The 17,164-nt window shown below is 41.2% G+C and overlaps 1 protein-coding gene across 1 annotated transcript; it reads right to left on the bottom strand.

Moving 5' to 3' along the window:
• Positions 1–471: 471 nt before the first annotated feature.
• On the bottom strand, positions 472–4,097 carry LOC147421517 (uncharacterized). The gene is made up of 7 exons (XM_086502865.1): positions 3,589–4,097; positions 2,455–2,675; positions 2,193–2,351; positions 1,592–1,622; positions 1,300–1,435; positions 1,022–1,105; positions 472–926 (listed from the first exon to the last, which is right to left on the bottom strand). Exons 1-7 carry the CDS (start codon positions 3,902–3,904, stop codon positions 860–862), a joined length of 1,014 nt encoding a protein of 337 aa, XP_086358991.1. The 5' UTR covers positions 3,905–4,097; the 3' UTR covers positions 472–859.
• Between the last annotated feature and the right edge of the window lie 13,067 nt (positions 4,098–17,164).

Raw genomic sequence — 17,164 nt, forward strand, 5'->3', positions numbered from 1 at the left:
TCGGCCCCCCCACCGAGCCGGCAGTCCCTTGCCCCCAATCATACTTAGCTAGGTCTGCACTGCCTCCCTCACAGAAGCTCATGATGTTGAGGTAAGTCATAATGTGGGAATTATTATGAGAATTTGTCCAAAACTTCTTGTGATAAGGGGGAATGAAATGGATGTTTAAATATAAGATTTGGGTAAGCTCGAACGGTTGCAAAATATAGATTCAATGATCACAGTTATCAAAGACGGCAGACGAGTCCCAACACAGGGACCCGGTTTCCTATTGGGGGTTTTACCCTAGCTTACCACCTGCATGGAAAACACCCATCACTCGCGTGCCCATTTCAATTGCTGTGCATTGGTACATGATGGTGTGTACAAGCCTCTCTCTCTCTCTCTCTCTCTCTCTCTCTCTCTCTCGTCATCTCTATCTATAATTTCTCTCTCAATCATTGGAGAAGATGGGGAGCTGTTGATCCAATACAGGAGACTAGAAATTTATTGCTTCGTGAGCGCTAGAATGCCCAATGCAGGGGCTGGCTCGGTAGGCATACAAAATAATCATATTAGCCATGCCAACGAGATATTTGCAAAATTGTGTCGTCTGTAGTATACAAAAAAGGCTTGGAGGTTTGAGGCAAAACCTAAATCTCAGATATACTTATTTCTCCCATCGGACGCAGCAATGTCAGCCCTACGCTATGTCCCTGGCGACTGATGCACAACAAAGGCAACCAAATCGTGATTTTGGTAACTAGCCGGTATAGGCTCTCGACCATTAAAACATTGTCCATGCCCAGCATCGATACGACGCCCTGCAACATAAACACTTGCATGCATTCCTTGTCAGATTTGGTGACCCTCTATGTCCTTAAATCTGCCAATCGATAGGCAGTAAACTTTGTTTTTCTAGAATCCTGTTTGTCTCAGAGAAATGCCTATTTGTGAAAAGAACCAAGAAAACAAGCACCAAGTCAGTCAAGACATCAAAAACCCTCCGAAAAGCAACCATATGGGGGGCACTAGAGTAAACCTGCATTTGAAGAATCCCTTGTGTGCGGAAAGACCCGATGGATGTGCAGCCTTAAGAACGTGATGTGTATTTTGGTTTATAAGTCTGCATGCAAACATACTTGTAAACAGTTAAAACTTAAACATTACATGAGAAAAAGGCCATTATGCAGTCCAAATGATCAAAAATTGCAAACATCTTGAAATGGGACGCACACAAATTCCTCAGTGCTATATAGCATACAATCCTCAATCAGCAACCAATCAACAAGGTCGATGAGTTTGAAATATAATCGCTACCTTATTTTCTCTTGTGCTGAGTTTCCCCATAAGAGGAAAACAACACCAGATCTACGACTGGCCACAGCCTTGATAGCAGCATCGGTGAACTCTTCCCACCCCTTCTTGGCATGTGAATTGGCTTTGCCACCTCGCACTACGATGCCACATTTCATACGCCATATCATGACATAGATGCAAACACTAAACATGAGTCTCTCATACGAGTGTTAATAATTAAAGAGAAGCAAGGAATAATGATATCCAGATAGTAACAAATACTAAACATGAGCCTCTCATAAGGAGTGTTTACCAGTTAAAACAGTGTTCAGCAGTAGCACTCCCTGCACAAAAAACACTCATAAGCATAAACCTACATGAATGCGTGGAAAGGCATGAAGGTACTTTAAAGAAAAGGTGCAAGTTATGAAGTTATTAAAATTTAAAAGAATCATCTCCATCATGCTTAGTACTGACAAGAATACTCCAGCATCCTCACTGGCATCAACAGTGCAAGTTATGAACTCATCATAGTATTCGGCAGTGCAATGAATATCATGCACAGTGATAGCTAAATAGTACATGACCCTTATCAGAGCCCAACCATGAGTGTTAAGCTGGGTCTAAAAAAAATCCCGCACGCACCTCTCAGAAACACTTCTCGGGCCATGCCTAATTATGTTATTGGTCTGAATACACTCCCCCCCCCCCCCCCCCCCCCCCCCCCCCCCGCCACACACACACACACACACCATAAACACTTCTCATCAAGCTTATCACTTTTGCAGCTTTGAACCAGAATGAAGAGTCAAGAATGAGAGGCAGACAACACAGTTGTCAACCATCTTCCCGAAACAGCTTTCTTCATGATCGGACACTGCTCAACAATCTGATACTCTGAATTAAAGGATTACCTGGTGGGACCATTTGTCCAGATTGCCATGGGATGGAATAGTGCACCCAACATCATCTTGAATCTCCTTAAAGATGTTGAGAAGGCTTGGAGGAAACCTGATCCCCTTCTGAACAGAAAAGCAAAGCCCCATAGCTTGTCCGGGTCCATGATAAGGATCCTGACAGTCATTTGATCAGAGGCTCTTAAATAGCGTCATCAACAACAATGATTTAGACACCACAAAGTGGCGACTAGGCAAAATCCCTTGTAGAAGTTCTAACCTGGCCCAATATCACCACCTTCACCTTATCGAAGGGGCACGTGTTGAAGGCATTGAAAATATTTGCTGGTGGCGGGTATATTGGAAACCCTGCTGCAGCTTCTTCTTTCACAAACTGGAACAGCTTTGCGATGTATGCCTTCCCAAGCTCACTACTTAGGACTTCTGACCAGCCTGGCTCGACCAATAGGCTCTTGAATTCCGGATACAGGAGCCCTTGAGCTGGAGGGCACACAATGCATCAGGATAATAGATCAGGAAACTGCTACACACTCTTACCATTGAATATTCAAATTTTACGCTTTGAAAGTTGAATAATGCAAATTTAGAAAAGACAGCTACAATGCAGTCATTCTCATGTAATCGTTCAGGGAATTTTGTGCACTGCTAAGCAACTAAAACAGCTGTAGCAGGTAAACAAATGGCAAACCAACATCATGCTGCCATTATTGGCAGCAGGATCCACAGAATCGCATCCAACAGCAGCAGGAACATGAACACACTACATTCATAAGTTTCAATTGCTATTCATTGCCTTTTAATAGTGACTCTCAGATATCATTCTGGTTTGAAGAGACTTTAGCACTTGCCCACTCATTCTGCATTGCCTTTCTCCTCTTGCATTTCTGCTGTGGGAGGGCACAAATCCATTAAGTCTCAACTTCATTTCTGGCACTGTGTCAAACACAAAGCGAGCTTTCATGGTGCTTTTCTGGCACCCCACAGGTAAGTGACCTCGCTAGGTCGTCCAACAAGCATCTCATATGATAGAAAAATAAACACTATTTGACTTGCTGGTACAAAATTCATGAGTGTTTATCGCAGACCTATATGAAGGGATCAGCAATGTGTCATTTCTGGCAGTGAGTCATATGCGAACATTTCTGGCAATGACACCAACCAATGCCCCTAATTCAGAGAGCAGTAAAATTTCACATGCAAGCATGATGTGGAAAACTGGCCAAGAATTTCTGAAAGGACAGCCTCCAGCCTATCTATGACGCCACCAAAATGTGCAGCGAGCAGAGTTGCAGACCCATCAATGTTCCTTTTATAGAGATGAAAGTAGGAGATAATCTCCAACAAAGGAATACTTTTCACCAGGAAAAACAAGTAGAGAGGGAAAATAGAGCACCTTTGGTCTCTGTGGCCATCTCTTCGCAGACCTTAACATTGCGAATAGCATTTGCAGCAGCCTTATTCAGCTCCATCCGCATCCTCTGTTCTTGACTAAGCTCTTCCTTCACGCCTGGATTAGTAGGGGCGCCATCAGGGTTCCGATTCTCCTGAAATTCACAGATTTCGGCTTCTTCGGTAGGATCTGTCTTCCTCGCAGGCTCCTGGTCTGGGACTTCACTGCCGCCGCGAGAGTTTTGAGAAGCAACGGTGTCCATCTTCTGCCTCTTCTGAGCTTCGAAGAGGCCTGCGATCGATTTGACCTTGGACGCCATCGCTATCGACAACTCTGACGATAGGAATGCAAAGTTGCTTAAGCTTGGGCGCTGACTAGCTCGCTAGAACATTTCACCATTTTTCCCGCCTAAAAATTGTTGGCGGAGAGACACAGAGAGAGCCAAGAGAATCTCTCTACGATCAAAGTCAAGGCGAGGCACGCCACTAAGGTTCAGTTCACGTGGCGCTGGGGTTGCCAACTTGTGCGCAACCTGCAACCAAGAGGAGTTCACGTGAAAGCCGGTTTTTTGCAACCTAAAATAACAAAGTTTCTCTCTGCGACACTGAAAAGTACGCCACTCCGAATCGTTTTTTGTGGTTCTCATCTCACTCCACCTCATGAGTAGGCATGCAACTTCATTGAATTTGAGCCGATGGCTTAACAACAATCCCATCACTAATTGGTCGCTCACTTCAATGCAGCTTTTTCATATAATGTGTATGTCCCGATAATGTGAATAAACACAACATGGAAAAGGATGACAAGGCTATCTCTATGAAATGCACCCTAAGGTTGGTGTCACACTGGGACGGGGAGGGATGGCCGTGTTGATTTGGCGCGCTCTCATTGGTGCTCCAAAAAGCGAAAGATGGCCGCTGGGGTTTGTCAGAGGGGCGGCCTTCCCACCTCGGCCAACTTTCAACATGGGAGGCCATCTGCCAAAAGCTGTGGCATGAGCGCACGACATTGGGTTTGAACTGTGGCAGGCAGCGAGAAAACCGGTGGTCATACCACTTGGCCAAGGCGGATTCGCTGCTGCCTCTACGCAGGTTTTTGGAGAAGGTCCAGTGTGACAGCAGCAAGACAGGCGGCACCCTGCAAAAAGTGAGGGACGCCCGTCCCAGTGTGACACGGGCCTAATTGACACTCTCCCTCCAAATGGGATTGACGACTCATAATGCTTGATGCACGTGAGCCATCTGTTTCCTTGGGAAGGAAAAAAGCACATTCGGGTTGGGGTTTGAACTCGCTACATGTGAGTGGCGAGACCAATGCCTTGCCATTACACAATTGCTCGTGGCTTGATGGTGAGTCAGCAACTATAAACCATACAGTGAACTTCGAGTTTCTTCGATGCCAAAGTTCACATGTGGTTCACACCATGATCACACATAGTTCACATGGTGTTCACCTACCTTTTGTGGCTCACGTTGAATTTAAAACATGGTCACAACAAGATCACCCTGTGACCACATCCCATATAGTGCACACCCTGACTACAATAGTGCACAATCACGATCCGTCAACATAGATAAATGACGCTCGCACCTTTTGGCATGGACCATTGATCCCCATTGGGGAGGTCCGTGTCAATTAGTCATGAGGCAAGATGAGGATTGACAAGAACAAAAAAAATTTAATTATGTAAGCCTAGGATGGTTTTATTTGTTTACACAATTGATAGTAAGCACATATGCTACCTATAAGAGACATTGTTTGGTTTCTTGCAGCATCACCCTTTATGTCTGCTCCAAAAAAGCACAAGAGCTTGACTTTATCTAATTGGGCTAGGGTAGCGAACCGCTAGGCTCCATTGAATATAGCATCATAGAAGGTTTGATTAATTGCAAAGTTTCATGCAGAGAACAGTGGTTTGTTATTGTGTGGCTTCAAAGTGAGAGAACAAACTTGTGATAGGCAGAAATTGTGTTATATTGCCTTTCAGCAGAGAATTGGAAAGAAATCATTGTTAGCACCAAAGGCTTGAGGTTGAGGGGCCCTTGCCAGCTAAATGTACCCCTAGTACAAGAAAACTTTGCTTGACCTTTTTGGCTACCATGTGAAATCACAAAGCAAACAACCAAGTAACTCACTTTTAGTCATAATTTACCCATTGGAGCTCTCTATCCTATACATTCTCGATTTTCATTTGAGAGCAGGGTCTTGGTTAAGTATGGAACTTATAAGGCCCAAAAGGAGACATACAATAGGTTCTTAAAAGCTGATTTGATTGATAGGCTAGCCAATCACACTATCATTTTTGTTGCTAATGAGAGATACATTTTTTAGTTTGTGAAGTGTTTTGAAGTGAATGATTATGTGCGTATAGAGGGCACTGTTATTCAAAAAAGAAATACAAATGATGGAGGAACTTCTCCTTTTGCTTTGTAGCCGATGCCACTACCTCCATTGGGAAGACTGAGTCGTTTGATTGTGCTTTGTCGTTGTTTCCCAAGCACAAGATCAAAGAACTAGTTGATCAAGGGTTATTGTACCGACAATCGTGTTCACGGTTGTGCAAGTTGAAAATATTACGAAAAGTGACGGCACGAGCTCTTCTTTGTTGATTGTTGCTGATGGTCCAGACTTCATCGATAAAGCAAGTGTGAGTCCCTTGTGGTTTAAGTGGCATCTTTCTTTTGTTCGTGCATAAGTTTCTTTGTTGTAGCTTGTGTTTGTTCCATCTAGGAGGCTTGACTACCATCACATGGTGAATGAAGTTCAAGAACATGGATTCTATGCATGTGTAGTCCACAATATTAACGTCTACAAGCAGTTTGCTAATACTCTCTCTATCGTGGACTACACTATTTTGTGTCCCTTGTCCAAGAGCTTGACAACAAAGTTTAAAGATATACATACTAAGCAGCTTTCACTTTCAGGGTTTGGTAGTAAGGTGAGCATCAGTCCCTAGTGGATTCTTGTTCTCTTTCACTTACGTCGTTGTTTTTTGTTTGCGCTTAGATCTTTTGCACTCTTTGAGGTGGTCAATGTACATAGCCTCTGATTTGAGTACAGTTGTGGTAGTTGCAAGAGCAGCCAAGCAAGCCATTAAATCTCCAATCCGTATTTTTTTTCATGCAACAAAGTTGTGAAGATCATTCGTGCTCCCATTGTTCAAGCCCGAGTGATAGATCGTGACGGAAATCAATTTATGCGGTGTTGCATGGTAAAGTGCTTGATGAGGTTCTTTGATTGCCTCATAGCTTTTTTAGCTCTATGGCACTAGCCTTATTGACATGTGCACACTTCTTAATCTTAAGAAAATTGATACATTCTCCATCAACAAGCAAGGTCATGTAACAAGCTACAAACGCGAGGTACAGTTGCTTTTCTTGGTGTGATTTTGCATGCTTGATCAATTTGCCCAACCTTTTTGGCCTCTCAACTACTAACCAAGTGATCTATAACACCTTGTATCCATGAAAAATATATGATATTTAATGCAAAGTTAAGTTTTGACGTCAATGGAAAAAGTCTCAAAATTGATCCTCCTTTTTTGAAGAAATATTCTCTTAATTAAGATGTGTTGAGTGCTCTTCTCTTTATGTTCGGGCATGATTGGACTTTAAAAATGTTGCATGAATCTATTGTTCAGCTTATTGTGTAAGATGCTGAAGATAATAATGAAGAGATCTTGGATGTATGGTTGAAAAGTTGGACTTGTGCTTCGAGCTTTGGCATCATGAATTCTGAGAGATACCCCTCCCCAGGGGTCTATGCACAAAATATACAATTTATAATTTTATACAATTTTCAATATACATCAGAGTTGCGAAAACATTTGCATAGGGGAGGAGTTCTCAGTGCCCGACCAAGCATGGAGTTTAGGCCATGAGCCGGACTGCATCCAGAGGTACCTATCGACTAGTGCTACCCCTGAATGGGTATTATGAATGAAAGCGTACTCAAGAAAAATATAACATTGTGGAGGGTGAATATTTGTGTACAGCACGTTGCGGGAAGAGAGAGAGAGAGAGAGAGAGAGAGAGAGAGAGAGAGAGAGAGAGAGAGAGAGAGAGAGAGAATAAGGTGAAATAGAGTGAAATAGAAATAAATGGACCACGCAACCATGTATTAATGCAATGACAAAATCTGGTTATACCATAACATCAGAAAATTTATGACAAAACAACTAGCATAGCACTGGACCCTATGTAGGGATAGACCGGTCCACCCATCCACTTCGGATCTACTACGGACAGAGAGAATTTCACTTCGTCGGGAGCGAGCCAGAACACCTCCATCCTACCTGAGCCAGACATAGGTGAGGCCGCTTTGCCTCCCTCCATGAACCCGAGCTTTGAAAGGATCCCAATACCAGCAGGTGGTAGGTTATCAACACCAACCATACCAGTTTAGGCGTCACGCCTCTTCGATGCCCAACACCATTGGGTGTTTAGGCAAAGCCAAGGCAAAATCCCCAATGCGTTAGCCGTGTAGGTCATTCAACCCCCGACGCACTAACCATGTAGATGAGCCTAACAAAAAGAAGAAGACCTAGGCAACACCCCCAATCCAGCAAAGCCCCAGGTCAACGACCCTTTAGTATAAGGCTAAGCATAGGTGATCCTAGTCTTGTAGCGACGTTGCCATGAGAACATAACACATGAGTCCAATCACAATAGCACTTCCCAGATGCACAAACAATCCTTTTCCAAACAGTGAGACTGTATAGGGCCTTTACCCTTACACATCTACCATAAACCATCTTGATCACTTCCTGATCCAATCCAAAACCATGAACCATAATCCAATCACATCACATGGGTGAGCACTCCACCCTACTTGGGTGAGGCACAACCAATCCTGCATAACCACTTTAGAACATAACATGGCTGCAAAAATTTCGGCAACATAACTATATGCAAAAAAAAAAAAGCATAAGCCACACCGGCTTTGGCCATAAAATTTTATCCATAATCCATGAGGGAATCTTAGCCCTTAGCCATAAATCATAATCACACTGAACCAACTCCCACACTTGGAGTTTGACACATCCCCTGCAATCAATCGAAGTCTACACACATGTGACCCTTAAGATATGATTCTTTCATGCATAAAAAGAGTCTGGCCAGAGATGAACCATGATATAAAAATCCAATTTTTGACAACATCCAACCATGCAAAGTTGATGCATCACATTTGCACTTCACCACTCTAGCACATACAGCTAGTTTTGACCTAGAAAGGTGGAAAGCAGTCATAACCATGCATATGAGGCATCCACATCAATACATGAGTTCCCATACATCATATGATATCATTCCAACACCATAAACACAATTCAAAACAACTCCGCCCTTTAGGTCAACCATAAACCATAACTTCACACATATGCAAAAACAATTTTTTGACATTTTTGGGAGCATGCAAAACATGCAAATGAAAGCATTTGACCTCAAACCAATGCATCAAGTTCAGCTCCATCACTCCATCACATCACTTTGACCATATGGTACTCACACAAGAAACGGTAACCCCAAAAGAAAGTCACTTTGTTCATATCTGCCTATGCGGTTCGGGATGTTTAACCATATACTTCCACGTAAGTTTATGTCCATCTAATAAATGAAATCAACTCACCAAAACAAACCATAAAACATATCAAAACGGCTCGGTTAACTCAGGACGTCATATGGTATCACCCCTTGATAGCACTCTTACGCGTGTAGGTAAAAATCGATAATAGAGTGATTAATAACTCGCATTCCCGAGGTGATAATAGAGACCTAAATTCATTTATCATCAAGTTTTACCAAGATTTTCAATTGGTTAAGTGGGTTTGCCCATCCGGTGAATCTGTATAGTGGTTTTCCAAGGAGCTTTGAGTCAAATATTTGGTTGTGTAGTGAGCAACAAATTGTTTTTTGACCATATCTCTTAGCTCGTGCGTGTTTCTCACATGACACCTAAGAGAGAAAATGTTTTAAATGTTGTGTTTTACCACTGATATGAAGGGTTCGGGCTGATCCATAAGGGTTTGTGATTTATGACCAAAACAATGTTCCTATCGTCTCTATGACGTGAAAAAAAAACGCTTTTTATGCACGTGCGTGATCATAAACGCATCATATGCATAGATCAGCGTGTTAAACATGATGAAATAATCATGAGGCAACTTCGTATGTACTTGATTAATCCATACATGCACTCGTATGCGAAAAAAATCATCGAGAGGGTGACCACGCAGAAAAACGAGAGAGAGAGAGAGAGAGAGAGAGAGAGAGAGAGAGAGAGAGAGAGAGAGAGAGAGAGAGAGAGATGATGACTATGGAGTTTATGGTTTCTCACCGTGCTTTAGAATCGATTAAGGGCTGTCAAAAGGCTTCTTGATTTGTTGCAAGAGAGCGGTGATGAGAGCTACGTAGAGGTATCCGCCACAAAAGCTTCTGGACAACGCGTACACCGTGAAACGAGAGAAAAGATAATAAGCAAGTAGAGAGAGAGAGTATCCTTCTTCTTCTCGAGAGAAAGAGAAGAGCTTATGGAGTGGTGATGAAGAGATTGCACTACTCTGTATAATAGATAGATAATTCTGTAACATTTAATGGCCTAAAAACTTGTGTAGCGAAAATTAGCATGAACATAGTGGGCATTTCATTAGAATAGATTCCTAATGAGAATTACAAGAGTGCTTGGGTGGAGAGAGCAACAAAAAGCATAACACCTAGTTAGATAGCATCAACAATACTTTCAAAAGAGAGAGAAATTAAGCTATTGACAACAGTTGAGGACCGGATTTGCATGGAACCGGTATGGTTTCTCCCATCAAGAGAGACATTGTACAATACAATTCTTTGTGTTCCTTCAAGACTAGCTAGTGCAATGAAGATGAAAGCTTCATGCACTAAGCAAAACACTTAGCAAACACAACATAAATTATCCCCGGTCTCAGACCCAAGACCTCACACACCTTCGAAGATGGTGAGAGCTAGCAGGGTATGAGAGTAGATTGAGAGGAAGAAGGAGTATCTTACGAGAAAGATGTACATCTCCTCACATAATCACTCATATTAGCATAGCTTAGCTTAGTAATTAGCTTGGTAGAGGAGATGAGCATTCATTGAAGCTTGGCTCTTGGTTGGATTTGCATCCACAAGTCAAGAGTATGTCGATGTAGGCTTCTATCTCACAAGCTTGGAGTAGGAGATGAGCTCTCCATTAAAGCTTGGGAAGAGATAGTCTTCTCTTTCTTCACACATGAGATTGTGTGTGTGTGTGTGTGTGTGTGATAATGCCTTGCAAAAATCAGCCCCCTCTCTCTCTCTTGGGCGAGCCCTCTTGCTATTTGCTCTTCCTCTACCCTCATTGGGTCTCCCCAAGTCAAGCCAATGATTATTAAGCAGCATAAGTGATAGCCTTCTGACATGTGTCCCCCTTTCCCCTTTTGTGAGAGCTTTAGGTAATTTAATAATTAAACTAAACTCTCATTGGACCCCTTTGCCTCCTGGCCAATAGGAATCAGGCAAGCCATTGGGTTGTTGAATGCTCATTGGACCCCTTGGGAGACTGTCCAATAGTCATCTAGGAGACTTAATTCTCATTGGTTCTTTTATTAAGTGTTTTTAAATTAATTAAACTAGATTTACTCTAGCCTAATTCTCATTGTTCCACCTCTAAGGCCATCCAATAGGAATTGGGTACACCTTGTGGGCATCTGGCCTAGGGAGCTGACATGTGTCCCTCATTCCCTTTGTGTAAAGGGAGCTTGTCTCTCTGTGTGTGTGTGTGTGTGTGTGTGTGTGTGTGTGTGTGTGTGTGTGTGTGTGTGTGTGTGTGTGTGTGTGTGTGAATTTCTCTCTAATACCCTACTCCCAAGGCTCGCCCCCTCCTATGTAGGGATTTGTAAAGACTTTTTAGGTCACACACAAAGCATCCAATTCCCCTAGGGTTGACCTTTGGACACAACCTTTGAATTTTGGAACCTTAGCATTTTGGAAGTCTTAATGGGCTGAACCTTAGGGTCTTTTTAGCCCATTGTTGCACATGGCTCTTTTGCAGATGGGCCCCCCTTTGGATCCCTATTTAATTTCCCTCCTTTGGATCCCTACTGTGGTGGCTGGTCTGCTAGCTTAACCAATATTCTAGCTTTTTCTCCCTTGGCACTTCCCCACATTAATGATCAGTTTAATATGAGAAAATCATTTAGGCGAATTAGATATTGATTATTATGACATAATTCTGTCGTCAAGGCAAGAGAGCTTCCCCGTCTGAGAGTGTATCTATGTGTGTTCAAAGTGAAGGGAGAGAGGTCTTTATATAGGCTTTGTAGACCAAAATCACAAGCCAAGAATAGAGTGAGCAAGGAGAGACAAGTTCGCGCACGTTTGCGGCTTTTTAATTTTAATTTTCTTTCGGACACGGATTTCGATGCACAATTTAGAGACTCTAAGAAGAAGCTTGGCTTCCAAGAAAAGAATTCTAAACTAAGCTCTTCCTCTCTCTTTTTCTAAAAAGACTCTTTCTTTTCTAAAAACAAGTCTTTGCTTTTTGGTGGTCAACTTTCCCACTTACCATTCAATTTTTGCATCAAATTGACCATCTGCGCAGTGTCTGGCCAACTAATAGAAGCCGTAGCTAGAGTATGCCACACCATAATATCCGGACATAATCATGACTTTCCAATACTGTGAATCAAGCATCTTAAGTCAAAATTTGGCGAAATAGATATTGAAAATGAATTTTCTTATTTTTAGAAGAGACCCAAAAATTGGGGATTTTACATCCTCCCACACTTGAAAAATTCGAGGTGTCCTCACCTCGACATGAAGTCTGGATAATTTAGTCGCATTACATCATCACATTCCCAAGTGGCATCTTCTTGAGGATACGTTGACCATTTAACAAGGTGTTCAATAATGGTCCGATTACGTAGAGGCCTGGTTCTGCTTTGAAGTATTGCTTATGGATATACTTCAAAAGTTTCGTCAGTAGATTAGATGATAGAGAATCATCAAGAATATGTTGTGGATCAGGTACATACTTCTTGAGTAAGTTGACGTGAAAGACATCATGTACCTTTATGGGTGGTGGTAACAAGAGTCTGTAAGCTTGATCATTAATCCGTTCTATGATTACAAAAGGTCCACAATATCTGGCACTTAGCTTCTTACACTTACCCATTGATAAAGAATTGCGTTTGGGTTTCGCCCTCAAAAATACCATATCGCCTTCTTCAAAAAGTTTGGTAGATCGTTTTGGATCAGCATAACTCTTTTGTCTATCTTGAGCAGTTTTAATATCCTGTTGTATAAGATCGATTTGTGTTTGCATTTCATCCAACATTTCTTTGGATGCTTGAACTCGTATGAGAGGGTCTGTCCATTTGAGTGGAGTAAGACACTCTTGGCCATACAATGCTTGAAAAGGAGACATTCCAATTGAGCGTTGGAATGATGAATTATATGCAAATTCAACCAAATACAAATATTGGTCCATTTACTCCGTTCATGCATATAATAAGCTCTCAACATGTCTTCAATGATTTGATTTGTTCTTTCTGTCTGCCCATCAGTTTGAGGATGATAAGCAGTACTAAAGGCTAATCGAATTCCTGTAGCTGAGAATAATGCTTTCCAAAAATTAGAGGTGAACTTCCCATCACAATCAGAAATTATCCTTCGAGGTAGACCATGGTACATGAAAACGCCTTTCATGAAGATTTGTGCTATATTCTTAGCCGTAAATGTTGTCTTCACTGGGAATAAATGGATCATTTTTGTAAGCATATCAACAACCACAAAAATAGAGTCATATCCCAAAGATGTAGGAAGTCCTGTAATAAATTCCATGGATATGCATTCCCACTTCATTTGTGGAGCATCAATAGGTTGAAGCTTACTGGGATATCGAATTCGTTTAGATTTAATACATTGACATGTTAAACATCTTGTAACATAGTTCAACACATCGTGCTTTAGTCCTAGCCAAAAGAAACTCTTTCTTACAATAGAGTAAGTCTTAATGTATCCTGGATATCCTGCTATAGGTATATCATGAGCTTCCTGTAATATCTGAAGTTTGATCCAACTTGATTTGGAATAAAAAGATGATTACCGAAGTAAAGGTCATCACCTTCAACGTGAAAGCCTTTGATCTGCCTTTCTTGATTCTCTATGCGATTGTTTAGGTTCATCAAGTACTGGGTTCTTATGTAATACGGGTCCTGAGTCATACCTTCTTGAATAAGGTCAATTAGAGAAGTAGTAGAGTTGTGACAGCCGCTACATTACTCTTCCTGCTTAAGGCATTGGCCACAAGATTTTTCTTCCCAGGTTTATATTCGATTCCAAAATCATATTCACATAACAATTCCATCCATCTTCGCTGTCGCATATTAAGGTCAATTTGGGTGTAGATCCACTTCAGGCTTCTATGGTCGGTATGTAGTTCAAATCTCATGCACAACGGCCAATAATTCCAAGTCATGTGTAGGATAATTCAACTCATGTATACGTAACTTACGAGATTCATAAGCTACTGGTTTTCCTTCTTGAGACAGAACGCCACCAATCGCTTGTTCACTTGCATCAGTGAGCACAATGAATGTCTTTGAGAAGTTTGGAAGCTGTAGTGTGGGAGCATTCACCAAAGCTTCTTTGAGTTTCTCAAAACTAGCTTGAGCACATTCATTCCAAGTAAACACTTTAGATTTCTTAAGCGTATTAGTCAATGGAGATGCAATCTTAGCGTTCAATAAATGTATGATACAATCCTGTCAAACCAAGAAAGCCACATACTTCTCGTATTGATTTTGGTGTAGGCCAAGCTTTGACAACTTCAATCTTACTTGGGTCAATAGAAACACCATGTTTGGATACAATAAATCCCAAATGTTCCACCTTGTTAGTGAAGAAGGTGCATTTGCTACGTTTGGCATAAAGTTGATTTTGACGGAGAAGTTCAAGTACTTGCCGCATATGTTGTTCGTGTTCTTCTCTGTCTCTTGAGTAAACCAAGATATCATCAAAGAAGACAAGAACAAAATCATCAAGATGCTCTACAAACACATCGATCATAAGACGATTAAAAGTTGCAGGAGCATTAGTAAGTCCAAAAGGCATAACTGTAAACTCATAATGCCCAAAATGAGAATTAAATCCGGTCCTTTGGTATGTCCTCCTCCTTGATTCGGATCTCGTAATACCCTGAATTAAGATCAATTTTTGTGAAGACAGAAGATCCATGTAATCAATCAAGCAGTTCATCAATCCTCGGTATTGCATACTTATTCTTAACTGTTACCTGGTTCAATCTACGATAATTAATACAGAGACGTAAAGTACCATCCTTATTCCTATTAAAGAGAACATGAGTACTCTATGGAGAAACACTGGGTTGACTGAAGCCTTGTTCAAAAAGTTGAGTTAATTGCTTCTTGAGTTCCACAGATTCGGGTACTGACATTTTATAAGGTCTACGAGCAACCAGCTGAGCTCTTGGAGTAAGCTCTATTGCATGATCAATATCATGCTTGGGTGGTAGATGAGAAAGTTCTTCGGGAAATACATCATCAAACTCTGTTATCCATTCGGGTTCAAGTGAATCTATCTTCTTCTCCTTAGGGTTAAGCTTTACTGCGTAAATCCTCTCATTCTTCCTATGACTCTTCATAAGTTTGGTAAAGTTCACTAGTTTGAGCTTAGGCTTTCTCGTTTCCCACTAACTGTAACTCTAGAGTTTTTGATCATTTTGAAAAGTCAATGAAGCGTCTTTACGATGTATGTGAGCATCATTGGCTTTAAGCCAATCCATTCCTAGGATTCCTCGTAGATTCCTATGGATAAGACTCTGAAGTTTGCAGAAGTATTATCACCATCCAAACAAAATTCAAGTTACCTACTGAAGTAGAAGATCTAACCTTCCTACCCATAGCTAATTCTATTATAGGGTCTATATCAGGGTGTTTAGGCAGAATGAGGTTTTTGATGCACTTAGGAGATATGAAAGAATGTGTACTTCTTGAATCATTCAATAGGGTAAAATGGTTACCTTGATACTCCGCTCGGGTTTGAATAACTGAAAATTGTTCATTCACTCCCTGATGTTCAATTGCAGCATGAATATATGTGTTTGCCTGATTTCCTTCACCTCTAGCCCCTTGAGATCTGTTAGCTTGAGGTCTTCCTTGAGGTCTTTGATTTCCTCCTCCCCCTGGACGAAGTTGACGATTAACATTCCCATTGTTGTTATTGTTGACAGGTGGTCCATTCCGAACAAAAGGTGGATTGCATGGTCTAAAATCCCCTAGTTTTGGTTAAAGTTCTGCTAATTGAAGTTCCTCTGAACTGCCGATGGTTTGGGTCTAAAGTTTCCAAAATTCTGATTCGGATTGAAGTTTCTATGTTCATAATTATCCACCAATCCTGAAGCTTGAATTGCTAAAGGAACAATCCCTAGATTGATGACCAGGATCAAGACAAGTGTAGGATAAATGATCTTGTCTAGCCTTCATACGTAATAAGTTCTCTCTTCTTTGTTGTGGATTTCCAGACCTTTGTTCCTCCTCGGGACGAGGTCTTTTGATTTCACGAATAAAAACAGGTTCTGGTTTCCTCTTTCTGGTAGTAGATAATTTTGTTCCAATGAGTTTTCCTGCTTCAAGGACATCTGTAAAATTGATAAGACAAAGAATTTGAAGTCTAGTCTTCATAGGATAATGTAGTCTTGACACAAATCGAGCTACCTTGACCTCTTGAGTCATCCCTGCTGGAGCATACTTGACAAAAGTTAAGAAATGTTGGTAGTATGATTCCAGATCTCTGGTTCCTTGAGTACAATCAAGAAACTCATTCATACGGTCTAAATGATAAACTTTGTTCTGATAGTTCTTCTTAAGCTGGGTCTTAAGATAATCCCAAGTTACAGCATTAGGTTCAACATTGTTTTCTGTGCAATGGTCTCTCCACCAGCACTTTGTTGTTTTCTCTAGTTTGAACTTAGCGATTATAGCTTTATTCACTGCTGACGAATCCAAAAATCAAAGTAGTCATCCATGCACTCTATCCAATCTTCAAGAATCTTGCCTACATCTTTTCCTTCCCCGCTAAAATTTTCAGGTTGAGACTTGTGAAGCATAGCATCGATGTCTTTATCAATGATGGTGTGTTGAGGAACAATAGGTGCATTTGCATTAGCAGCAGCTGCATTTCCTCTAAGAGGCATGGTAGCTTACTACACCATATCAACCAAGGTCATACTTAGCAAAATATTCTATTCCACTCAAAGTCCTTAAATCAAATAGACTAAACGTTTAAAGATAAGATGAGAAGAAAATAGGAGAAAGAATAATGAATAAATTAACCCAATTTTGATATTACAAGACTTTGGGTTTTCAAAAGTCTACAAGGTATCTCAGAAGTTTCTAATAATCCTAGTGGCTCTAACATAATGCATTCGGTAATATCCATTGTGGCATCCTTCCACGAATGGAGCATAGTTGTCCCATTCCTTGAGTATGTCTGATGGTTGGCTCCAATAGTCCTTTATGATCTTTGGTTGGAACATCTCTTAGTTGGTTTGTGAGTCATACCAT

The sequence above is a fragment of the Adiantum capillus-veneris genome, chromosome 27 (genome assembly GCF_014529385.1).
Source record: "Adiantum capillus-veneris isolate H3 chromosome 27, ASM1452938v2, whole genome shotgun sequence".
In the NCBI taxonomy this organism is placed as follows: Eukaryota; Viridiplantae; Streptophyta; class Polypodiopsida; order Polypodiales; family Pteridaceae; genus Adiantum; species Adiantum capillus-veneris.

Excerpts from the sequence above, each read along its gene's own strand:
- LOC147421517 (XM_086502865.1), bottom strand. The coding sequence starts at position 3,904 with ATGGCGTCCAAGGTCAAATCGATCGCAGGCCTCTTCGAAGCTCAGAAG. Across the intron at positions 2,676-3,588 it reads GATGGCCACAGAGACCAAAG|CTCAAGGGCTCCTGTATCCG; the intron begins GTGCTCTATTTT and ends TGTGCCCTCCAG. Across the intron at positions 1,623-2,192 it reads TGGACAAATGGTCCCACCAG|GGAGTGCTACTGCTGAACAC; the intron begins GTAATCCTTTAA and ends TTTTTTGTGCAG.